At 48.1% G+C, this 25,393-nt stretch overlaps 1 protein-coding gene across 1 annotated transcript; it reads left to right on the top strand.

The window, feature by feature from the left end:
* Window positions 1–357: 357 nt before the first annotated feature.
* LOC148161718 (uncharacterized) lies at window positions 358–17,903 on the top strand. Its single transcript, XM_088020614.1, is given in 11 exon segments — window positions 358–1,918; window positions 1,921–2,021; window positions 2,023–2,418; window positions 2,420–2,720; window positions 3,240–3,408; window positions 4,293–4,552; window positions 4,720–4,826; window positions 13,067–13,152; window positions 13,334–13,462; window positions 17,060–17,183; window positions 17,868–17,903. Coding segments are annotated over 11 exon segments (3,270 nt in total).
* The last annotated feature ends 7,490 nt before the right edge of the window (window positions 17,904–25,393 follow it).

Here is a 25,393-nt window from a genome sequence, read left to right as displayed (position 1 = left end):
TCAGAAGTAAATCCCTGGACAGAGGCTGGTGCATCCAGAGTCACTCCATGGACCCAAGCTGTACCTCCAGCAGTAAATCCCTGGACAGAGGCTGGTGCATCCAGAGTCACTCCATGGACTCAAGCTGTACCTCCAGCAGTAAATCCCTGGACAGAAGCTCTTGCTTCCAGAGTCATGTCATGGAACCAAGGTGTGTTTCCAGCAGTAAATCCCTGGACAGTGACACTTGTTTCTACCGTCACAACATGGACCCAGGCCTCCTCTCTTCTAAATCCTTTGACAGACACTAAAGCTTCTACAGTGAAAATATGGACTCATAATGAATATTCATTAGTAAAAACCTGGACACATTCTGCAATGTCCACAATTATATCCTGGACTCAGTCTGAATATCAAGCAGGATATTCTTATATACCGAGTGTAACTGATACGGTTATATTTTGGACTGTACTTATATCTGAGTCTAAGAAATCATGGATACTGCCTGAAGCTGGTATATTCAGTATTTCATTGCATCCTCAAAGTGATTCTACTCAATCCTTGATTCAAGGAGAAAATCAAGCATCTCTTCTGTCGACACAACCTGGAATTAATAATGTTAATACATGGCCTTTGCCTGAATTTGAAACACTGGTATCATGGAGAGTGCCTTTGTCACAAGCAGCCACACTCTTACCCCTATCTGAAACTGATATTAGCAGATATTGGTTTAAACCTGAAACAGAAAGAGTAAGTACCTCGGCCTGCTCAAAACTTCAAACAGTGAGAACTTTGACCCAGTTTGAAACTGATAGATTTGAGCCCTTGGCCCAAAATGAAACTCCTACAGTCATATCATGGATTCCAACAAAAACTGGTATATCCTACCCATGGAATAAGTCTGAAAAAGACAAAGTAAGAACCTGGACCCTTTCTGGAGGTGATGCCTTGCGACCATGGATTCACACTGAAGCTAGTATATTCAACCTCTGGATCCAGTCTAAAAGCAGTACAGTCACACCCTGGACCAAGCCTGGGTCTCAGTCAGTCAATATCTGGACTGAAAGAAATACAGGCACATTTTGGTACCTGAATCAAAATGATGCAGTTAGGCCTTGGTCCCAGCTTGAATCTCAAATGACATCTTCTGGGACCCAAAATGGTATAAGTAGCTCTTGGACTCAGTATGAAACTAGTACAGTCAGATCCTGGACCAAGCTTGAAATCAGTACAGTGCAACCCTGGATTCAGGTTGAAACTGCTACAATTAGATCACGGACCCAGTCTGAAAATATAGAAATATACCCCCTGACCCAGTTAGAAGCTGGTACAGTAATAAGACACTGGTTCCAGACTAAACTGGATTCAATAAAACCTTGGAACCAGCCTGAAGCCAATACAATTAGATCATGGACTCAACCTGAAACTGAAACAATCCAAATTTGGACCCAGACAGAGGGCAAAGTAGTAAAACCTCCAACTTCATTGGAACTTGATACAATTACATCTTGGTTACAGACTCAAAAGTGATACAGTTCAACATGGATTAAATCTGACTCCCAATCTGTCAGTCCCTGGAGTCAGGCTGACAGTATAAATCACCCCTGGATTCAGCAAAGTGGTACTGTGAATCAACCCTACTCAGAAATCCAAACAGTCAGACCCTGGATGAAGCTAGAACCTGATGCACTTAGATCTTGGTTCTACATTCCAATGAATAAAGTCAGACCATCGACCAATTCCGAATCTCAGATCTTCAGCTCCGGGTTGCAGCCTGAAGTTGGTATGTTTCACCCTTGGATCCATCCTGAAACCCAAGCAGTGAGATCCGGGGCCCACCCTGAAACTGGTATGATTGCATCATTTGCTATTCAGAAACATGACAAAGTCAGAACATGGATCCATACTGAAGTAGAAATCAGACCTGACAGGCATTATAAGCCGATAGAATTATATCATTTGTTCCTTCTGAGGTTGAGCCAGATAGAGCAACTCCCTTAACTAGCCATTTCAGTTCCTGGTCTAAACATGTACCTTTTTTAAACAATAGAAATAATTCCTTCCCCACATCAGTATTTTATAGCTTTGTCAACTGAGATAGGTACAACAGAAAGCCAATATCAAATCAATTCTCTCCGTTTGAGTGAGCTCACAAACATTCCCTTTCTTCCCCTTACAAGTACTTGGCTCCCTGAAAGACTTCATTACCTGAAGTTTGTCAAATTACAAATTACAAAAACAAATGGAAGCCCTGGTGTAGCATCTACATCTCTTAGCCCCCTCTCTCCATCATTTTCCTTTCTTATTCCTTGTTCTCTCCCATCACCATGTGCATTGCCCCATTCCTATTTGGTCATTTCTTCTGGTATATTGCCTTTATTCTATATTTTCCCTTCTTGCTCCATTCTTTCTCCAGCAGCCTTCTCTCCTGTTCTCCTGCTTAGCCTCCTCTTCTGATAGCTCTGTCAAGGAACTGTCTTCCTTAAAATTTACTGAAGAGAACATTCTTTCTCATACTTTTTCATATCTGCTTGCTGCTCCAGCCACCCTTTTAAAAAAAGAACCTTCTCTGATGCCTGGGTCTCAATCTGGAACCAAGTCTCATCAGCCTGAACAAGATCCTCTCAAGTATTCACAACTCAACGTTTCTTTGGCTGAGTGTCACCTAGGTGTGGCCTGGAAAGAGAGTGTCCAGGCTTTCTGGCTCTTCAAGACAGCTGTTATTTCTCATGAAGCCACAGGCAAGTTCAGGGTAGTCATCTATTTGAGTTATTATCCTTAGCACCAAGGTCTTTGTTAGAGCCTAATTACAAGAGTTTCTCTATAGGTCAGAAGTCATGCCCTCATACTTGGGCAGGACACAATTCAAACCATTATTTAGATCAGAGAATGGGGAATGGATAACAAAATCTTAACAGATGTCTACATATTCAGAGAAGACTAATTTTTGCTAGAAACAGTTTTTTTATAAGTATAGTTCCTTTCAGAGCATATTATAAAAATGCTTTTAGTGCTTAGAAATGGTTTACTCTTCTATTTGAGAAGTGAATAAACATATGTTTTTTCAGAGAGGTGTATTCAGACAATCTCTGTTCCCATCCCCAACTATATAGGGTTAAAATTCATATTTCCAAGCACTTTCCTAAAGTTGAAAATTTACAAGCACTTTGATAAAGTCAAAAAATAGGAAATCAAACTGTTCAGGTAAAGGAGGTAATAATACTTCCTTCACCTATTGAAAATATGGATTCCTTCTGCAGAGTGTGGATTACGACCTGGCCTTGTGCCCCACTGTCCCAACTGCTGGGAGGCAGACGTGGGTGAATTTCCTTGGATGCTTTCCCTGCAACTCTCTTTCTCCCATTTCTGTGCTGGCTCTGTACTGAATGAACAGTGGATCCTTACCTCAGCTAGATGTGCAAATTTCATGTCAGTCTGAGTATGTCGTTTCAAGATTCTTTAAAGACGGTACATATTCTTTGTTACAGAAATCAAATTCTGTGTATCTTCCTGCAGTAGTCACATCTGATACATTTCCTTAACTAAAGAGAAAGCATCTCTTCTTGCATCTTGTCATATCTCAAGTATCCATAAATGGGTGCTTTACCTGTTTTTCAGAGATAATTTCAGGATCCAAATCAATAGAACTGTAAAAAGATACCCTATTTTTGTATAATTTTACCTATAATAAAATGATGGAAAGTTTAAATAGTAAGGTTCACAGTTTTCCACTTTCTGACTTCAAACATGTTATCTCTTAAATATGTGGATCTGTAGAAGAATTATAACTCTTTGAAAAATATCCTTTTGAGCATAGTTTTATTTCTTCTTTTAGCATAGTGAAGTAAATCTTTGGACAAACAAGGAAAACAAAGCCCCCAGAAAGGGAGTAACTGTCCAAAGTTATTCATATTATTACTATACAATATTTCAACTCCTAACTTTCAAAATGTATTTCACTAAGTGTTTTCTTTTTTATTATTATGTTATGTTAGTCACCATACAGTATATCATTAGTTTTTGGTGTATTTCACTATTTGGTGTATTTGGTGTATTTTAGTTTCATGATAAATATTAGGATGCCTAATAATTTAAGTTAGGAATTTTCAACAAAGAAATTGTTTGCATTGTAAAACTTAACCTCATCATTTCTGAAGGTGTCTAAACATAGTGTTCCTAATAAGACAGAAGTAGTGAAGGGAATAGTAGCACTTTAATGCTCACCTGGACTAAATTTTATTCATGTTAACTCTAGAGTCCTTTTCTACATTGAAATATGTAATAATAAAATGCTTGATAAATTTCCCTCCCAGAAAGAACTCAGAAGCACTAGCCCTGGTCCAAGTGGGGCTTACTGATCTTCAGGAGCCTGCTCAAGCTCAAACTGTAGGCATTCACCGTGCCATGCCCTAACTAGGTCCCAAGGGAGCTTTGGGTCCTGGGCTAATCTTCCTGAAACAGCCCCTACATTTTCAACCCTTGGTGCTTCCTATCTGTCTAGAGGAGAACCTGGAGCAAGAGAAAAATATACAGCTGTATGACTGCTGGCTACCCAGTTGGTCCCTCATGAGAGGTGAGTAATGCAGCATATTTACATGAGCATAAGTATGATATATTTGAAAAGAAGGAGTAGTATGCTTTCATGTAATAGAAGGTTTGTGATTATCTTTTCCTTCAGCCATATTTCTCCCTCTAACTAGGGTAAACCTAAAATCCTCTCTGTTCTCCCTTTTCCACTAGGAAGTCCTGGAATTCTGCAGAAAAGGCATCTAAGAATACTGCAAGTCAGCACATGTGCCCAGTTTTGGCCCAAGCTGAATGAATTCATATCATTTGTTCCTTCTGAGGTTGAGCCAGATAGAGCAACTCCCTTAACTAGCCATTTCAGTTCCTGGTCTAAACATGTACCTTTTTTAACCAATAGAAATAATTCCTTCCCCACATCAGTATTTTATAGCTTTGTCAACTGAGATAGGTACAACAGAAAGCCAATATCAAATCAATTCTCTCCGTTTGAGTGAGCTCACAAACATTCCCTTTCTTCCCCTTGCAAGTACTTGGCTTCCTGAAAGACTTCATTACCTGAAGTTTGTCAAATTACAAATTACAAAAACAAATGGAAGCCCTGGTGTAGCATCTACATCTCTTAGCCCCCTGTCTCCATCATTTTCCTTTCTTATTCCTTGTTCTCTCCCATCACCATGTGCATTGTCCCATTCCTATTTGGTCTTCACTTCACTTTCCTAAGTTGCAAACCTGAAAATCATATTTAAAGTAACAACTGCACATCACACTAAGGTTTAATTTTTTAAAGTTGTTATTTAAATTCCAGTTAGCATACATGGTAATATTACTTTCAGGTGTACAATATAGCGATTCTGCACTTCCATACAACACCATGTGCTCATCACAACAAGTGCATTGCTTCATTCCCATCACCTGTTTCACCCATCCTCCACCGAGTTCCCCTTGGTAACCATCAGTTTGTTCTCTAGAATTAACAGTCTGTTTCTTGGTTTGCCTCTCTTTTTTTCCCCTTTGCTCATCTCTTTTTTTTTTTAATTTCAAATGTGAGTGAATTATATGGTATTTGTCTTTCTCTGAATGGCATATTTTGCTTAGAATAATACCTTCTAGTTCCATCCTTGTCATTGCAAATGGCAAGATGTCATTCCTTTCTGATGGCTGAGTAATATTCCAATGTATATATGTACCACATTTCTTTATCCATTCATCTGTCGATGGGCTGCTTCCATATCTTGGCTATTGTGGACATTGCTACTATAAACATCAGGGAGCATGTACCCCTCTGAATCAGTATTGTTTATTCTGAGGGTAAATACCTGGTACTGCAAATGCTGGGTCATAGGGCAGTTTTACTTTTAATGTCTTGAGGAACCTCCATACTGTTCTCCAGAGTGGCTGCACCAGTTCTCATTCCCACCAACAGTGCAGGAGGGATCCTCTCTGCATCCTTGCCAACATCTGTTGTTTCTTCTTTTTTTTTTAATTTTAGCCATTCTGACTAGTGTGGGGTGATAACTCATGGTGGTTTTGATTTGTAGTTCCTTGATGATGAGTGATGTTGAGCATCTTTTCATGTGTCTGTTGGCCATTTGGATGTCTTCTTTGCAGAAATATCTTTCATATCTTCTGACCATTTCTTAACTGGGTTTTTGGCTTATGGGTGTTGAGTTTAACAAATGCTTTTTATATTTTCGATACTAACTTTTTAGCACATATATTGTTTACAAATATCTTTCCCCATTCTGCAGGCTGCCTTTAGTTTTGTTGATTGTTTCCTTTTCTGTACAGAAGCTTTTATCCTGATGAAGTCCCCATAGTTAAATTTTGCTTTTGTTTCCTTTGCCTCAGGAGATGTGTCTAGTAAGAAGTTGCTGTGGCTTATGTCAAGAGAAGTTACTATCTGTGCTCTCTTCTAGGATTTTAATGGTTTCAGCTTTCACATTTAATCCATTTTGAGTTTATTTTTGTGTATGCTGTAAGAAAGTGGTCCAGTTTCATTCTTCTGCATGTGGCTGTCCAGTTTTCCCAACACCATTTGTTGAAGAGACTGTCTGTTCCCCATTGGATATTCTTTTCTGCTTTGTCAAAGATTAGTTGACCACAAAATTGTGTGTTTATTTCTGGATTTTCTATTCTGTTTCATTGATCTATTTTTGTGTGTTATGTAACTGTATATTCTGTACCAATGCCATACTGTTTTGATCACTACAGCTTTGTAATATAAATTGAAGACTAGACGTACTGCTTCCAGCCTAGCTTTTCTTTTTCAACATTGCTTTGACAATTAAAGCTCTTCTGTATATGTTCACTAACTGAACATAATAATAAAAATATATATGTAAAATAATTTAAAAACAAAGTTCTTCTCTGGTTCCAAACAAATTTTTGGATTGTTCTAGCTCTATGAAAAACCCTGGTGGTATTTTGATAGGATTACATTAAATTTGTAGATTGCTGTGGGTTAGAGATATTTTCACAGTAATTTTTCTTCCAGTGCATGACTGTGGAATGTTCATCATTTTTTGTGTGCTCTACAAATTCTTTCATCCGTGTTTTACAGTTCAGAGTACAGGTATTTCAACCCTTTGGTTAGATTTATTCCTAGATATCTTATTGTTTTTGGTAAAACTGTAAATGGGATTGCTTTCTTAATTTCTCTTTTTGCTGCACATTAATTGGTGTATAGAAATATAACAGATTTCTGCACATTGATTTTGCATCCTGAGACTTGACTTTATCAGTTCTACCTGAATTTTTGTTGGCGTCTTGTCAGTTTTCTGTATGTAGTGTCATGTCATCTGCAGGTAGTGAAAGTTTTGCTTCTTTCTTGCTGACTGGATGCCTTTGATTCTAGTGCTTGTCTGATTGCCGAGGCTAGGACTTCTAATACTATGATTAATAGCAGTGGTGAGAGTGGACATCCTTTTTTTTTTTTTCCTAAATAGGGAAAGAGCTCTGTTTTTTGCCATTGTGGTTGATGTTATCTGGGGTTTTCATATATGGCCTTTATTTTGTTGCAGTATGTTCCTTCTAAATCTACCTTGTTGAGGATTTTTATCATGAATGGATATTGTACTTTGTCAAATGCTTTTTCTGTGTCTCTTGAAATAATCATATGGTTTCATCCTTTGATTGATGGTATATAACATTGATGTGTGATAATTGAACCACCTACAACTCAGGAATAAATCCCATTTGAGTGGGTGAATGATTTATTTAATGTATTGTTCTATTTGATTTGCTAGTATTTTCTCAGGAATTTTATCATCCATGTTCATCAGATATTGGCCTATTGTGTTTTTAGTGGAGTGTTTCTCTGGTTTTGATTTTAGAGTAATTCTCTCCTCATAGAATGGACTTGGAGGTAATCCTTCCTTTTCTGTTTTTTGGAATAGTTTGAGAAGAATAGGTATTAACTCTGAATGCTTGGTAGAATTCATCTGGGGAGCCATCTCGTCCTGGACTTTGGCAGTTTTTTTTTTCATTATTATTACTGATTCAATGTATATGTTCGTAATCAATCTTTTCAAATTTTCTATTTCTTCCTGTTTCTAGGAATTTACCAATTTCTTCCAGGTTGTCCAGTTTCTTAGCATATAGTTTCTCATATTTTTATAATTATTTGTATATCTGTTTGTATTTTTGTGGTGTTGTTTGTTATTTCTCTCTCATTTGTAATTTTATTTATTTTAGTCCTTCCTCTTTTCTTCTTGATAAATAGCCTGGAGGCTTATCAATTTTATTAGTATTTTTCAGAGAACCAGCTCTTGGTTTCATTGATCTGTTCTGTTGTTGTTGTTTTTAGTTTGTATATCATTTATTTCTGCTTTCATGTTTATAATTTCCTTCCTTCTCCTGGTTTTAGGCTTTGATTATTGTTCTTTCTCTAGCTCCTTTAGGTGTAAGGTGAGGTTATTTGAGACCTTTCTTGCTGGTTGAACTAGGTATGTATTGCTATGTACTTCCCTTTTAGGACCACTTCTGATGAAACTCAACAGTTTTGGACAGTTGTGTTTTCGTTTTCATTTGTTTCCATGTATTTTTTATTCCTTCTCTGATTTCCTGGTTCACTCATTCATTATTTATATTTAGTTTAACTTCCATGTATTTGTGGTCTTTCCAGATTTTTTTTCTTGTGGTTGACTTCTCATTTTATAGCATTGTGGTCAGAAAAGATGCATGGTATGACTTCCATCTTGAATTTCTTGAGGCCTGTTTTGTGGGCTTACGTGTGATCTATTCTGGAGAATGACCCATGTGCCCTTAAAAAGAATGTGTCCTTTGCTCTTTTAGGTTGGAATGTCATGATTATATTTGTTAAGTTTATCTGGTCCATTATGTCATTTAAAGCCCTGTTTCCTTGTTGATTTTCTGTTTGGATAATCTGTCCATTGATGTAAGTGTGGTGGTAGAGTCCCCTACTATTATTGCATTATTACCAATGAATTCCTTAATGTTATTAACAGCTTTATGTATTTGGGTGCTCCCATGTTGGGTGTATAAATATTTACAAGTTTTAGATCTTCTTGTTGGATTGTCCCGTTTATGATTATATAGTGCTCTTCTTTGTCTCTTGTTAATAGTCTTTGTTTTAAAATCTAGTTTGGGGTGCCTGGGTGGCTCAGTTGGTTTGGCGACTGCCTTCAGCTCAGGTCATGATCCTGGGATCCGGGGTCCTGGGATGGAGTCCCACATTGGGCTCCCCCAGATCCGTGGGGAGACTGCTTCTCCCTCTGCCTCTGCCTGCCACTCCCCCCGCTTGTGCTCTCTCTCTCTCTCTCACTGTCAAATAAAAAAAATTTAAAAAATCTAAAATCTAGTTTGTACAATAAAAGTATTGCCAATCCGGCTTTCTTTTTATAGCCATTTGCATGATAAATGATTTTCATCCCCTCATTTTAATCTGCAGGTGTCTTTAGGTCTCAAATGAGTCTATTATAGACAGCATACAGATGGGTCTTCCCCATGGAAGGACACAACCATTGTGTCACTCTTTGTCTTCCAATTCGAATAGTCAGTCCATTTACATTCAACATAATTATTGATAAATACATATCAGTGTATTTGTTTTGTGGTTGTTTATGAAGATTTTCATTGATACGTTCTTGTCTTCCTTTAATGGTTTGCTGATTTTCTTTAGTGATATACCTGGGTTATTTTCTCTTTATTCTTTGCATATTTATTAGTGGCTTTGATTTGTAGTTACCATTAGGTTTGTATATAACATCTTCTACATATAGCAGTCTATATTAAATTTTTGATCATTGAAGCTTGAAACCATTCTTTACTCCTTTCCTCCTCTCATTTTAATATCTGCTGTTATTTATCTATCTATTTATTTATCTATTTGTTTATTTTTTGAGAAAGCATGAGCAAGAGGGGAGGGGAGGGACGGGGGAAAGGGAGAGAGAGAATCTTAAACAGACTCTATGCCCAACATGGAGCTGGACTTGAGTTCAAACTCAAAACCCTGAGATCATAAACCAGGCCAAAATCAAGGGGCTTAACCAAATGAGCCACCCAGTCCCCATATGGTGTCATATTTTTTTTATTTTTTAAAGATTGTATTTATTTATTTGAGAGAAAGAGAATGAGAGATAGCACGACAGAAGAGGGTCAGAGGGAGAAACACACTCTCTGCCGAGCAGGGAGCCCAATGCGGGACTCGATCCCCGAACTCAAGGATCATGACCTGAGCTGAAGGCAGTCGCTTAACAAACTGAGCCACCCAGGCGCCCTGCTATCATATTTTAAATCCTTTTATTTTCTGAGTTCCTTGCATGACATTTTATAGAAGTGTTAATTTTTACTGCTTTTATGTTTCCTACCTTCATAATTTTGGTCTCCTGTTTCCACTCAAAGAGTCCCCTTTCAATATTACTTGCAGAACTGGTTTACTGGTCATCCACTCCTTTAGTTGTATTTTGCCTGGAAAACTCTATTTTTTCCTTCTGTTCTGAGGATAGCCTTGCTAGATAGAGTATTCTTGGCTGCAGATTTTCCGCATTTAGCACTTTGAAAATATCATGCAACTCCTTCTTGCTGGAAATCCACTCTTATTCTTATGCATTTTTCCTTGTATGTAACTGTCTTCTTTAGTCTTGTTGCTTTCAAAATTTTGTCTTGTCACTGTATTTTGCTAGTTTAATTACAGTATATCTTGGTGTCAGTCTACTTTTGTTGATTTTATTGAGGACTTCTGTTCTGCCACAGTTCATCAATCTGCCACAGCTTCAGTGTAAGGCTTCCAGCCTGGTGGGACAAAACTTGCCCGCATGGAAGCACCCCCCTGGATGTGTGCTCTGAGTTCCCCCAGTTTCCCTTCCACCCTTCCCACTGCTACCTGGGCCAGCTGGGGCCCAGTCTCCTCTGAGCCTCAGTTTCCCCAGCGCTAATCTGCTTGTCCCCCGGGACCTTCCACACACACACGTCAGGACACAGCACCCCGGCTCTTCATCAACAGACCCTCTTCTCAGTTCATTCCCTTCAGCTGCCTTCCTGCCTCAGGTAGTACTGCAGGGGATTTTGCCACAGGTCCTCCCTGACGACCTGGTAGGGGAAACAGGCCAGCTGAGCACGGGGCCCCGGCCCCATTCCCAAGCAGCTGGGGCTCAGGCATCACCTCTGCTGACGAAGGCTGCAGGGGCCCCACCTCGGTGATCCCCGTTAGACCCGGGCAGCTGGGGTCACACAACAAGTTGAAGAAGTTAAGCCTGGTGATATCGTGCCTGCGGCTGGCAGCTCCATGTTCATAGTCACAGAACCATGGGACTGGAGTAGAATGAGATGCCCTCTATCCTAGAGGACGGGAAAATTTCGAAGAGGCTGTCCACAGCCTAGGACCCACGCCCTCTCACCTTCTCTCCCCCTCAACCTCCCAGCCTCTCTCCATCCTGAGTCAGGTCCCGCCCCCATGATGGGGACCCCGCGCACCTCCCCTCCCGATCCCAAGTGCCCCCTGCCTGCCCCCCAGCATCCTCGAAGCTCAAGCCCACTCTTAACGGCAAACCTAAGCTGATAATCCTTAACAATCACTTTGTTCTGGAAGTAGGGTTTGCTCCCAAAGAAAAACATCAACCTGCAGCAGTACTTGGGATAGCACAATTCCTCCACCTGCCCCGCCGAAGAAATAGGAGGGGAAGGGAGAACATATCTTCTAGTTGTCCCGAGCTGCTTGCCTGGCTGCAGCACTGAACCACTTTGCCGGGCCTCCTCCTGCTCAAACCCTGCTCCCAACGGGCCCCCCAAGGCTCCGTCTCCCAGGACTGACCTCCAAATTGGTCATGTAGCTGAGCACGTCTCTGTCCTGATCACCCGTCACGGCTGATATCTTGGGGTGATTCAGGATCTGCCTTGGGTCAAGGAGCCTTGCCAGCACGTGGTATGGAAAGGGACCAGGAACAACCTGAAAATTCCCAGCTGAGAGCAGCCAACTGAAGGTGCAAAAGTGCAGAAACAACAGGCACTGCCGCCCTTCCAAACTCGTCAGCTCCTGCCCTTTCTTCCCACCTGCTCCACCCTGGGGAGTCCCTTGGCTTCCAGCACCTCTGAGGCTGCCTGCACCGGACAGGGAAAGGCTGAGGGCATGATTGCTCTTTGTTCCCATGTTTCCCTGGCCAGTGCGGGCAGCCGGCAGGCAGTCACTACTTTGGATGGCTGGATGTGCTCCGTCCCACACTGACAGCTGTGTTTGCTTGTGTGTTTGCCTGAAGCCCTGTGACTTTGAGGGGCCTCCTGTGCACAGGAGGGGGCCGCTCGGGTCACCTGGAGCATGGCTGCGCACCCACGGCACAAAGGGTGGTCCTGGCAGAGTCAGCGCAGGAGGGAGGGAAAGCGGTAGGTGGGGGCAGGGGGAAAGCAAAAGAGAGAGAGGGACAGAGAGACCCCACACCGGGAGGAAGGGACACAGGGGGAGGGCAGAGAGGACAGAGCGAGGGGGCGGGTGAGGACACAGAGGGGGAGAGACAGGCAGGGAGGAAAGGTGCATGTAGTCGCCTGGGCCTGGGGCCTCGGCCTGGCTGTGTGGGGCCTGTGGAGACAGAGTTTGCAGCAACCCAGCAGCACCATGTCTGTGTTCCTGGGGTCGGCCCAAGCAAGGCGGCCCACTGACTGACTTGGCAACCCGAGAGTGGACGACATTGTGGGTCTGCCCTGAACTCTTTGGAAAACCACAAAGGCTCTGAGGGACAGGGAAGGGGGGAAGGCAGCCTCTCCGTCTGCCACATTTCCCCAGCAAACGTTTCCTTCCAATACTGCTCTGAGCCAAGGGTGCTTTGTGCTACACTACTTGTCTAAGCGTGTTGACCCGTGTTCCCTGAACCCTGCAAGGCTGTTGGGAGTGCTGCAGCCCCAAAGCTTCGGCCCGCAGCTTCTGATCACACACGGTCTGCACAGGTCTCAGCCCCTGAGTTCAAACCATGCCCCGCCCCGCCTTCCTCTGCTGTTCATTTAGGGATCGGGGCTCACTCCCAACACAGAATGGGGCAAAGAGCTTTTCCCCCCGCGCTCATGGCCGTGGCCATGGCTCAGCTGCTGCCCTCCTCCCGGTGCTCCTCCACAGCAGCCGAGCCCCACCAGCCAGAGGAAGGATACGGCTTGGGCCCAGAAGCCAGAGATGCACTGGATGATGGCCCTCCGGCGAGCCAGGTGAGAACTCCGCTTCTGATTCATCCTGTGCTTGTGCCACAAGTAGGCCCTGGTAGCTTGGGCATCCACAGAGCTGAGCGCTAACAGAACAACATCCAGTGTGGAAAGACGTGCTCTGGGTGACTCGGGACCTGGCACTCGCTCTTCCTGCAGCAGCTACTGCATCTTCTCTCTGGCTCAGGTCGCGCCACCTCCTCATCTTCCACCACCACGACCTCCACCACCGCCATGATATCCTCCCCACGATGAACAACTCCTCCCCCGGGCCGCCCTTGCCCTGCGCTGCTGGTCTCAGCCCCCTGCACAGCCTGTGCCACCATCCTCCCTCACTTAGCGCCTGCGGCACCTCCGCCTCGCCCAAGGCGCCTGCCTCCCCATGCCCTCCCCATCCTCACGGCCCCCTCTGTGGACTAAGGTGGTCCAGTATTTCAGGGCAGTCCTAGGGTCCCCTGACAATGCCTTATTCTCCATTTGGACGTGGAGCCAATCCTCAGCACTGAGCCGTGAGAGCGGCAGAGGGGGTGAGCTGGAGGTGAGAGCACGTGTGTCCCGCTAACAGCCGGGAGGTGGAGATCTGGCGCCCAGGCCTAGTGGCAGGAACCTAATAGAGGCTGTGCGCCTGCGGGATGCATGCACAAAATGGTTTGGGGCCAGGTTTTTTCTGGGTCGTGGGAATGTGTTCTCCTGGCACTCGGCCTTGGCTGGTTGGATCCCTATGGCCAAGCCCAGGATGCTGACCAGACCCTGGAAATACCAGTGGCAAGGCGGTAGTGCATGTGAGCAGAAATCTGCATGGCTGTGTGTGCTAGTCCATGGGTGTATGTCATGTGTGTGTGTTTTCAGGTGCACCTGGGTGTTTGACTTTCTGCAGGGCTACATATGTATGGACGTGTGCCAAAGAACTTTCATGTGATTGTTGAGTGTATGTGTGCTTTCATGCGCAAGGGTGCCTATTGTGTGTCTGTGTTTGCAGGCCTTTGGTTTATTGTGGGGGGGGGCGATGTGTGCGCACATCTTTAGCCACCTGCTCATGCCTCGGTTTTGGAGACTGTGTGCATGCTTGGTGGGTGTCTGTTGTCGTAGCACATGCGTGTGTATTTGGGTGATCATGTGTGCAAACTTGTGTGCTGAAAACACGTGTTGGTGTGTGTGCGTTGCATGTATATGTGTTGGCATGAGCTCATATGTGTGTGCGTGTCTGTTGGTGTGGAACCAGCGGTGTATGACTGTTTACTGATGACCGTGTGTGTTCCATGAGTGTCTCTGTACCATAGGGGCCAGGAGGTGGAGGGGCTGTACCGTAGGGGCTTTGTGTTTGTGTGTGTGTTTGTGTGTTTTCCTGGGGCCAATTATGTATTCTTCTGTACTGGAGAAGTTTTGTGTATGTTGTATGTGTCAGACTCTACATGCAAAAGTGTGTGTGTGGGTTGGGAATGTCAGCTCATATGCCAGTGAGCCAGTGACTTTGTGTGGAGTGCATGGGTGGGTGTTTGCGTGAGCAGTGAGTATGTTGGTGCGGAGCGGTGTGTATTTCTGTGTGACATAGACCATGTGTTTCTTTTTCCTGTGGTTATCCTGAGGGCAGGTATGTGTGTTTTTCGGTGAGGAAAAACTGTGTATGTATATGTGTGTAAACCCGTGTGTATTTGTTGTACGTGTGTTTGCGTGAGTTCTACGGTGGAGGAGCGTGTGTGATAGTGCTGGGTCATGAGTGTATGGCTGTGCCAGAGACCTTCTGTGAGTGTTGTGTGAGTTTTTGCGAGCGCAGCTATGTGTGTTTGTAAGGGCAAGTGGGCATGCATTTTTGCGTGATGCGTGTGTTTGTGTGTTATGTGATCTGAATGTGTGGACATGCATAACTGTGCATTTAAGTGGGTGTGTGTAGCCGCATGCATGCCTGTGGGCCACAGAGTGTGTGCATGTGTGTGTATGCACGTACATCTGTGGGAGAGAGAGAGAGAGAGCGGAGCCTGTCTGCATGGGCTTGAGTTTGCATGCGCGCGTGTGTCCATCGTCTTTCCTGTGTGTCAAGCCTGGGTGTGTGGGTGTGTGTTATGTTGGTGTGTATGCATAAGCTCATGTGTGTGTTGCGTGTCTCTGTGTGTTTCCAGTCTTGTGATTGTTAGAGTGTGTGGCAACCAGCGCATGCCTGTGTGTGGAGACCGTATGCGTGTGTGTCTTGTGTCTACACATTTGCATGTGCACACGTGTGTAGGAGGGTGTGTGTAGGCCCCGGGGAAGAAAGGAGAGGGACTGCGGGATTTCAAGCTCCGCTGATCATGGAGAAAGGGGCTAGAGGCCGAGGGCAGCCACGTCCCTGCAGACACACAGGCCTCGTGTGCATTCCGTGGTTCTTCAGTGGTCTGTCTCCCCTCTCGATGCACAGACGCACAGGGGCCAAGGCAAGGAGGGAGGGGTGGGAGTTATCAGGTGGGTGTGAGGCACACCACCTATCTGTGCTGCTTGCACGGATGGTCCCAGGTGTGGGAAATAGCTAGGGGTTTCAGTCTCCTTCCCGGGCAGCACACCTCTTGTCATGTGGTCCCTCTCATCTTCCCTCCCCGACAAGCACAATGCCAGAAGTCTGTCATTGCACGAATATCACCTGGGAGTGGGAGTGGACGTGGACAGCATCCACATGAAGGCCGAACAGATGGAAACCAAGGTCCAAGACTGGGGACGCATATGAAATCCACACTGGGGGATAAGCGTAGAGAACTGGTTGGGGACTATGCATGGATAAATGTGTATGCTTCCCCCGACTGAGACGGTGGGGTGGGGGGCATGCAAGGAGACGCTGCTTGTCGGTGATGCCTGGAGAGACTGGCTTGCATTGGGGCCAGACCAACAGCCCCACGCCTAATCTGCTGCCTCGAAACCACATGGGCATTCTCTCACCTCATTTGTTGGCCAGCTCTGTGGACCTGATTGCCCGGCTAGTTGTGCTGCTCACGGTATCACCCGGCTGGCCTGGAGTGGGGAAGTTGAGAGTGGATGGGTTCTCCTCTAAAGGCCAGATGAGCCGGGAAACCCTTCCTGGTCATTCGTGCTATTGGCAGCATGCAACACAAGATCCTCTGTCTCTGGTGGTGAAGGCATTCGTGCTGCCTGTCCCCTGGGTGCTGTCTGAAGCTCCTTGCCACCTGGCCTTCCAAAGAGTGGGCCCGGAGGTCACTGACCCGGCGGACAGAAGACAACCTCAACATGCCTTAGCTATCCTTGGCATTACGCAATTTTATGAATCCCTAACGTGTATGTGTGTGTGTGTGTGTGTGCGTGCGTGCACGCACGTGCGTGGGGCATGGCAGCTGTGTGGGCAAGGACCCCACAGAACATCAGAGTCTGACCAACCACAAGAAGTCGGGAGACATTCACCACTGGTGAGAGATGGGTAGACGAGTCTACGTGGTGCATTGCCTGCACAGGACAGAAATGGGGGAAAGGATCACCAGTGGCAGCTCTGGACAGTATCCAGCACATATCTGAAGGGACAGGAAAGGAGACATAAACAAGTTAAGAAGGGCTTTGTGTCTGTGTGTGGGTTTGTCCTTGGAGCCAGGACATGGCGAGGAGACAGTCTGCCTGTTGGGACCCTCCAACCTCTGATGTTTGGGATTGCCTGTGTGGTGTTGGTGTTCAGTATCGGGCAGGGTAGGGCAGGGCATGGCATGGGAAGACCCGAGGCAGGCTCTAGGAGGGGGCGGAAAAGGCAGACCTCTGTTCATGTGTGCCTTATTCTTCAGCTCATGGTACACAGGTGGCAAAGTGTCCTGGTGAGCGGGGCCTCCGTCGCTTCATTGGCTCCTGGTCCCGGTGCATTGACACTGCTTAGGGAGCTTGGCCCAGTACCCTTGCTCCTGGAAGCGGGCCCCTCACTGCTGTGATGCGGTCTCATGCATGCCTCCAGTCAGGAGCACCGGAAAACCCACGTGTCCCAGGAGGATGAAGGAGGAGGCCATCCAACACGGTCCCTGTGGACCGTCGTCAACCCACGCCGCAACCCTGCCCACTGGGGACATGTTCGAGGAAATGTGAGGGAAGATAGATGTGAGTGGTGGAAGGCACCGTGGCTTTTTGAGAGGGCTGTGCCGGGGATCATGTTGTTTGTGTAGTGTGTGTGAGTTTGCATGGGCTCGTGTGTGTGTGTGGCAAGAGTGCATGCCTGTGGACAGGAGATCAGGTGTCTTGGTGTGTGTATCAGGAGGGTGTGTTTGCAGGTGCACAGGTGTGTGTGTTTGCGAGGCCATGTGTGTGTGCCACTGTGTCGGGACCCTGGGTATTTATGTGTTGCCTGGTTGCATGCCCAAGTATGTGTTGGGGTGTGTGGCCAAGTGTGCATTTTTGTGTGCCACAGACCTTGTGATTTGGCAGGTGTTTCCTGAGTGTTTGTTTGCACATGGATGGGCATGTGTGTGTGCGTGTGCGTGGCCAAGTGCACATAGCTGTGTGCGGGCACCGTGTGTGTTTCTGTTTCATGTATGTGCGTGTTTGCGTGTGTGCATATGTGTGTATGAGTGTGGCCATGTGTGCGTGCCTGTGTGCCAGCGATAGTATGTACTTCCCAGTGTTGTGTGTGTGTGTGTTTGTGTGGCACCAAAACATTGTGTGCCTGCATCCCGCAGGCACCCAGCCTCTGATACGAGCCCGCCTCTAGGCCTGAGCGCCAAATTTCCAACTGCCGGCTGCTTGAAGAACCTATGTGCTCACACCTCCAGCTCATTCCCTATGCTGAGACCGTGGCTCGGTGCTGAGGCTCGGGTCCACGTCCAAATGGAGAGCGAGGCGTGGTCCGGGGAACCTCAGGCCACCCTGGAATCCTGGACCACCTTAGTCCACAGAGAGGGTCATGAGGAGGCAGGGGCCGATGGGGAGGCAGGCACCTGAGGCGAGATTCGGGTGCCGAAGTCCCTATTTTAGGGGCGATGGCGGCAAATGCTGTACAGGTGCGCGAGGCCTGGCAGCGCATAGGCGAGCCTGGCCCAGGTGAGGAGTTGGTCGTCGTGGTGGAGTATATCATGGCAGTGGTGTAGGTCTTGGGGGCGGAAGACAAGGAGGTGGCACTTACCGAGCAGTACGAGAAGATGCAGGAGCTGCCGCCGGAAGTGCCAGTGCTGGTAACCGCGACAGCCGGGCTCCCTTGTCCCATCCCACCCCTGTGCCGAGAATCCCCCACTTCCCTCTGTGTTCCCGACCACTCCGTGGCCTCCCACAGCCACATGACCATTCTTGGAAATGGTACTGGGCCATGGGCTGGAGGCTCCTGAATCTCTAGGTGAGGATGAAGAGGGATCCCACAAGGACAGAGGACACCCTCATCCCAACTCGGCTATCTTTGCATTAAGCAATTTCATGAGTTCCTAATGTGTGTGTGTGTGTGTGTGTGTGTGTGTGCGCGCGCGCGCACGCCCGGGGCACGGCAGCTGTGTGGACGTGGAACCTGCAGAGCATAGTATGCTATGAGTATGACCAACCACAAGAAGTCGAGGAGGATTTCACCACAGTGAGAGATGGGTGGACGAGTCTTCGTGGTGCTTTGCCTGCACAGGACAGAAATGGGGGAAAGGATCACCATTGGCAGCTCTGGAGAGTATCCAGCACGTATCTAAAGGGACGGGAAATGAGACATAAACAATTGAAGAAGGGCTTTGCGACTGTGTTTGGGTTTGTCCTTGAGCCAGGACATGGTGAGTAGGCAGTCTTCCTGGTGGGACCCTCCAACCTCTGACATGTGGAATTGCCTGTGTGGCAGTGATGTTCAGCATGGGGATAGGGCAGGGTAGGGCATGGCATGAGGACACATGAGGCAGGCTCTTGGAGGAGGGCGGAAAAGGCAGATCTCTGTTAATGGGTGGCTTATTCTTCAGCGCAGGGCACACAGGTATGGTAGGGTCCTGGTGAGCGGGGCACTCGTGGCCAGGTGGCTCCTGGTTCCGGCGCTTTGACACCACTTAGGGAGCTTGGCCAATTACCCTTGCTCCTGGAAGCGGGCCCCGTGTGGCTGCAATGCGGTCTCATGTATGCGTCCGGTCAGGAGAACCGCAAAACCCTTGTATCCTGGGAGGACCAAAGAGGAGGCCATCTCACACGGTCCCTGCGTACTCCTGTCATACCGGGCTGCAAAACCCACCCCCTGGGGACAGTTCGAATGACGTTTGAGGGAAGGCAGGTGTGAGAGGTGGAAGGCACTGTGGCTTTTTGAGTGGGCTCTGTGTGAGGGAGTTCTGCGTTTGGCTGTGTTAGTGTGCGCGTGTGTTCGTTTGTGTGTCTCTGAGTGCGCGTGCGACCACCTGAGTATGCCTCTGTGCCAGGGATCATGTTGTTTGTGTGGTGTGTGTGAGTTTGCATATGTGCACGTGTGAGTGTGGCAAGAGTGCATGCCTGTGGACTGGAGAACATGTGTCTTGTTGTGTATATCAGAAGGATGTGTTTGCACGTGCATGGATGTGTGTGTTTGCGAGGCTACATGTGTGTGCCACTGTTGGGGATCCTGGGTCTTTATGTGTTGCCTGGTTGCATGCCCAAGTATGTGTTGGGGTGTGTGGCCAAGTGTGCATTTTTGTGTGCCACAGACCTTGTGATTTGGCAGGTGTTCCCTGAGTGTTTGTTTGCACATGGATGGGCCTGTGTGTGTGTGTGTGTGTGTGTGTGCGTGGCCAAGTGCACATACCTGTGTGTGGGCACCATGTGTGTTTCTATTTCATGTGTGTGCGTGTTTCCCTGCATGCATTTGTGTGTCTGTGTGTGGCCATGTGTGTGTGCCTGTTTGCCGGTGAGAGTGTGCTTCCCAGTGTAGGGTGAGTGTGTGTTTGTGTGTGTTTCTTGTGCATGTCAGTGTGTGTTCCTGTCAAGTGTGCATGCCTGTGCACTGGATATTCTATGTGTTGGGTGTGTGTTTCCTGTGTCTTTGCCCACGCATGGTGGTCTGTGTTGTGCGGCCAAGAGTGATTGCCTGTGTGCAGTGACACTGTGTGTGTGTTGCGCGGTGTGTGTGTTTCCCAGTGCATGTGAACATGTGTGTGCATGTGAACAGAAATCTGCCTGGCTGTGTGTGCAAGTCCATGGGGGTATGGCATTTGTGTATTTTCAGGTGCACCTGGGTGTTTGACTTTCTGTGGGGCTACATATGTATGGAAATGTTTCAGAGAACTTCCATGTCAGGGTTGAGTGTATGTGTGCTTTCACGCGCAAGAGTGTCTGTTGTATTTCTGTGTGTTTGCAGGCCTTTCAGTGATTGTGTGTGGGGGGGTGGACATTTCTTTAGCCAACTGCTTATGGCTGTGTGATACTTGGTGTGTGTGTGTGTAGCATGAGCACATGTGTGTGTATTAGGGTAGTCATGTGTGCACACCTGTGTCCCGAAAACAAGTATGGCACTGTGTGCATTGCATGTATGTGTGTTTGCATGAGCTCATGTGTGTGTGCATGTCTGTTGTTGCGGGACCAGCAGTGCATGCCTGTGTAATGAGGACCCTTGTGTTCCTTGAGTGTTTCTGTGCAGTATGCGCCGTGTGTGTGTGTGTGTGTGTGTGTGTGTGTTTTCGGTGACAATTTTGTATTCTTCTGTACTGGAGAAGGGTTGTGTATGTTGTGGATGTGGGATTACCCGTGGCAAAGTGTGTGTGTGTGTGTTGGGAATCTCACCGCATATGCCACAGAATAGAGAGCCCAGAAATGGACCCTCAACTCTATCATCAACTAATCTTTGACAATGCAGGAAAGCATGTCCAATGGAAAAAAAGACAGTCTCTTCAATAAAGGGTGTTGGGGAATTTGGACAGCCAAATGCAGAAGAATGAAACTGGACCATTTCCTTCCAACACACAAAAAAATAGAGACTCCAAATGGTTGAAAGACCTAAATGTGAGACAGGAGCCCATCAAAATCCTAAAGGAGAACACAGGTAGCAACCTCTTCAACCTCAGCCGCAGCAACTTCTTCCCAACAACATCACCAAAGGCAAGGGAAGCAAGGGCAAAAATGAACTATTTGGATTTCATCAAGATAAAAAGCTTTTGCACAGCAAAAAAACAGTCCATAAAACCAAAAGACAACCGACAGAATGGGAGAAAATATTTGCAAACAACTTTTCAGATAAAGGGCTAGTGTACCAAATCTATAAATAACTTATCCAACTCAACACCCAAAGAACAAATATCCAATCAAGAAATGGGCAGAAGACATGAACAGACATTTTTCCAAAGAAGACATTCAAATGGCCAACAGACACATGAAAAAGTGCTCAACATCGTTCGGCATCAGGGAAATCCAAATCAAAACCTCAATGAGATACCACCTCACACCCGTTAGAATGGCTAAAATGAACAATTCAGGAAACAACAGATGTTGGCGGGATTGCAGAGAAAGGGAACCCTCCTATACTGTTGGTGGGAATGCAAGCTGGTGCAACCACTCTGGAAAAGAGTATGGAGGTTCCTCAAAGAGTTGGAAATAGAGCTAGCATAGTATCCAGGAATTGCACTACTGGGTATTTACAAAAAGATACAAATGTAGGGATCCGAATGGGGATGTACACCCCAATGTTTATAGCAGCAATGTCCAGAATAGCTAAAATGTGGAAAGAGTAAAGATGTCCAACGACAGATGAATGGATAAAGAAGAGGTTGTATATATAACAATGGAATATTATGCAGTCATCAAAAGGAATGAGATCTTGCCATTTGCAACGACGTGGATGGAACTGGAGGGTGTTATGCAGAGTGAAATATGTCAATCAGAGAAAGACATGTATCATATGACCTCACTGAAATGTGGAATTCTTAACGTCATGAAACAAACTGAGGGTTGCTGGAATGATGGGGGGTGGGAGGGATGGGGTGGCTGGGTGATAGACATTGGGGAGGTTATGTAATATGGTGAGCACTGTGAATTGTGCAAGACTGTTCAATCACAGATCATACTTCTGAAACAATGCAATATACGATAAGAAAAAACCAGAAATAGATAGCAGGAGGGGAAGAATGAATGGGAGCAAGTTGGAGGGGGAGACAAACCATGAGAGACGATGGACTCTGAGAAACAAACTGAGGGTTCTAGAGGGGAGGGGGGTGGGGGGATGGGTTAGCCTGGTGATGGGTATTAAAGAGGGCACATTCTGCGTGGAACACTGAGTGTTATGCACAAACAATGAGTCGTGGAATGCTACATCAAAACTAATGATGTAATGTATGGTGATTAACATAACAACAAACAATTAAAAAAACAAAAAGAAAAAGAATTTAAGGCTGGTGGTGTCGTGCCTGCGGCTGGCAGCTCCATGTTCATAGTCCCAAAACCACTGGACTGGAGTGGAAGGAGAGGCCCTATATCCTGCAGGAAGGGAAAATTCAGGAGTGGCTCTCCACGGCCTAGGACCCATGGCCTCTCACCCTCTCTCCCACTCAACCTCCCAGCCTTTCTCCATCCTGGGGCTGGTCCCACCCCCACCCCCACGCAGGGACCCCCACGCACCTCCCCTCCCGCTCCCAATTGACCCCCTGCCCGCCCCCAGCACCCTCGAAGCTCAAGCCCACTCTTTCCGCCAATGTTAAGGTGATACTCCGTAAATATCACTTTGTTCTGGAAGTAGGGGTTGTTCTCAATGAAAAACATCAACCTGCAGCGGTACTTGGGACGGCACAATTCCCCCACCTGCCCGCTGAGGAAAGAGGAGGGCATGTGGGAACGTGGCCTCTACGTGTCCCGAGCTGCTTGCCTGGCTGCCACGCTGAACCACTTTGCTGGGGACCTCCTGCTCAAACCCCGCTCCCACTGGGCCTCCCCCAGGCTCTGTCTCCCAGGACTGACCTCCAAATTGGTCATGTAGCTGAGCACGTGTCTGTCCTGGTCACCCGTCACGGCTGATATCTTGGGGTGATTCAGGGTCTGCCTTGGGTCAAGGAGCCTCGCCTGCACGTGCTACATAAGATGAGCCAAGAGCAACCCACTCCTTCCCGGCTGAGAGCAAGTGTCCCAAACAACGCCATGTACAGAAAAACCAGACACTGCCTCCCTCCAAAACTCCTCAGCTCCTGCCCTTTCTTCCCACCTGCTCAACCCTGAGAAGTCCCTTGGCTTCCAACAACTCTGAGGCTCCCTGCCCCTGACACGGCAAGGCCGAGGGCCTGATTGTTCTCTCTTCCCATGTCCCGCTGGTGTGTGCATATGGCATGCAGGGAGTCACTGCTTTGGATGGCTCAATGTGCTGGGTCCCATTCTCACGGCTGTGTTTGCTTGTGTGTTTGCCTGAAGCCCCTTGACTTTGAGGGGCCTCCTCTGCCCAGAGGGGGCCACACGGGTCACCTGGAGGAAGGCTTCACACCCACGGCACAAAGGAGTGGTCCTGGCAGAGTCAGCAAGAGAGGGAGGGAATGAGCTAGGTGGGGGCAGGAGGGAAAGCAAAAGAGAGAGAGAGGGACAGAGAGACCCCACACCGGGAGGAAGGGACACAGAGGGAGGGCAGAGAGGACAGAATGTGAGGGCGGGCAAGGACACAGAGGCCGAGAGACAGACAGGGAGGAAAGGTGCGTGTTGGCGCCTGGGCCTGCGGCCTCGGCCTGGCTGTGTGGGGCCTGCGGAGACACAGAGTTTGCAGCACCCCAGCAGCGCCGCGTCTGGGTTCCCGTGGTCTGCCAAAGCCAGGCAGCCCGCTGACTGACTTGCAACCCGCGAGCAGACGACATTGTGGATCTGCCCTGAACCCTTTGAAAACCACGCAGGCTCTGAAGGACAGGGAAGGGGGAAAGGCAGTCTTTCCGTCTGCCCCATGTACCCAGCAAACATTTACCTCTAATATCTGCCCTGAGCCAAGCGGGCTTTGTGCTACACTACTTGTGGAAGAGTGTTGACCGGTGTTCCCTGAACCCCGCAAGGTTGTTGGGAGTGTGTTGCAGCCGCAAAGCTTCGGCCGGCAGCTTCTGCACAGACACGGTCCGGACAGGTCTCAGCCCCAGCGTTCTCACCCCCGCCGCGCCCCGCCTTCCTCTGCTGTGCATTGTAGGGATCGTGGGCCCACTCCCACCCGGGAAGGGGGCGAAGAGCCCTTCCCCCCAGCGCTCATGGCCGTGGCCGTGGCTCTGCTGCTGCCCTCCTCGCGGTGATCCTCTACAGCAGCCGAGCCCCACCAACCGGAGGAAGGATACGGCCTGGGATGCACTGGATATGATGGTCCTCCGGCGAGCCAGGTGAGAACTCTGCTTCTGATTCATCCTGCGCTTGGGCCGCAAGTAGGCCCTGGTAGCTTGGGCATCCACGGAGCTGAGCGCCAACTGCACAACCTCCAGCGCGGCCAGTGGGGACCAGGCTGGCTCGGGACCCAGCACTGGCCCTTCCTGCCGCAGCTTCTGCAGCTTCTCGTCCTGCTCTGCTTGTGCCACCTTCTCGTCGTCCACCGCCACGACCTCCACCACCGCCATGATATCCTCCACCACGACCACCAAATCCTCCACTGGGCCGGCCTCGCCTCTGTGCTGCCAGGCCTTAGCCTCCTGCGCAGCCTCTGCCGCCATGCCCCCCGCACCTAGGGCCTGCGGCGCCCCCGCCTCGCCCCAGGCGCCTGCCTTCCCACAGGCCCCCACCTCACGACCCGCTCCGCGGACTAAGGTGGTCCAGGATTCCGGGGCAGCCCCGCCTTCCCCGGACCCGGCCTCGCTCTCCATGGGGCCATGGACCTTAACCGCGGCAGCCACGGAGGGAAGGAGCTGGAGGGGCGAGCACGCGGCTCCCACAAGCGGCCAGCAGGTGGAGCTCGGGCGCCCACGGCTGGAGGGAGGCACCTAGCAGAAGCCCTGGGCCTGGGGGACGCATGCGCACAAGCCTTGGGGCCTGATGGTGTCTGGGTGGCGGGGCTTGGGGGGGGCGCATGTGGCTTTGGCGGCATGGAACCCGGCCTCTTGCCCAGGATGCTGACCGGCCCGGGAAACCAACCAGTGTAGCAGCGGTGGGAGTGTCCGCACCCGGCCCCGCCTCTCGCCACGCGGGAGCCTGTCCCCATGTGCATCTCCTCAGGGTTGGCGTCCGTGCCTGGACCCTGGCCATCTTCTTCGCTGACACCTCCCAGGCCATTCCCGGGAGGTCCCTGCTATCACAAACCTCGTGTTCACCTTCTCTTCATTTCCCCTGGGGACACGCTACTGGCACCAGGGAATTCAAACCCAGCGGCTCAATAGCGTGACCTCCCCCCGCCCGGAAGCCTCCCTCGGCCCCTTCTTAGTCACGCCGGGGCGAAGCCCTGAAGTCATCAGCT

Source organism: Eumetopias jubatus, unplaced genomic scaffold, assembly GCF_037043125.1.
Source record: "Eumetopias jubatus isolate StellerSeaLion01/CBP00866 unplaced genomic scaffold, mEumJub1_p1.0 scaffold_86, whole genome shotgun sequence".
Taxonomy (NCBI): Eukaryota; Metazoa; Chordata; class Mammalia; order Carnivora; family Otariidae; genus Eumetopias; species Eumetopias jubatus.
This window is presented reverse-complemented; position numbering and strand designations above follow the sequence as displayed.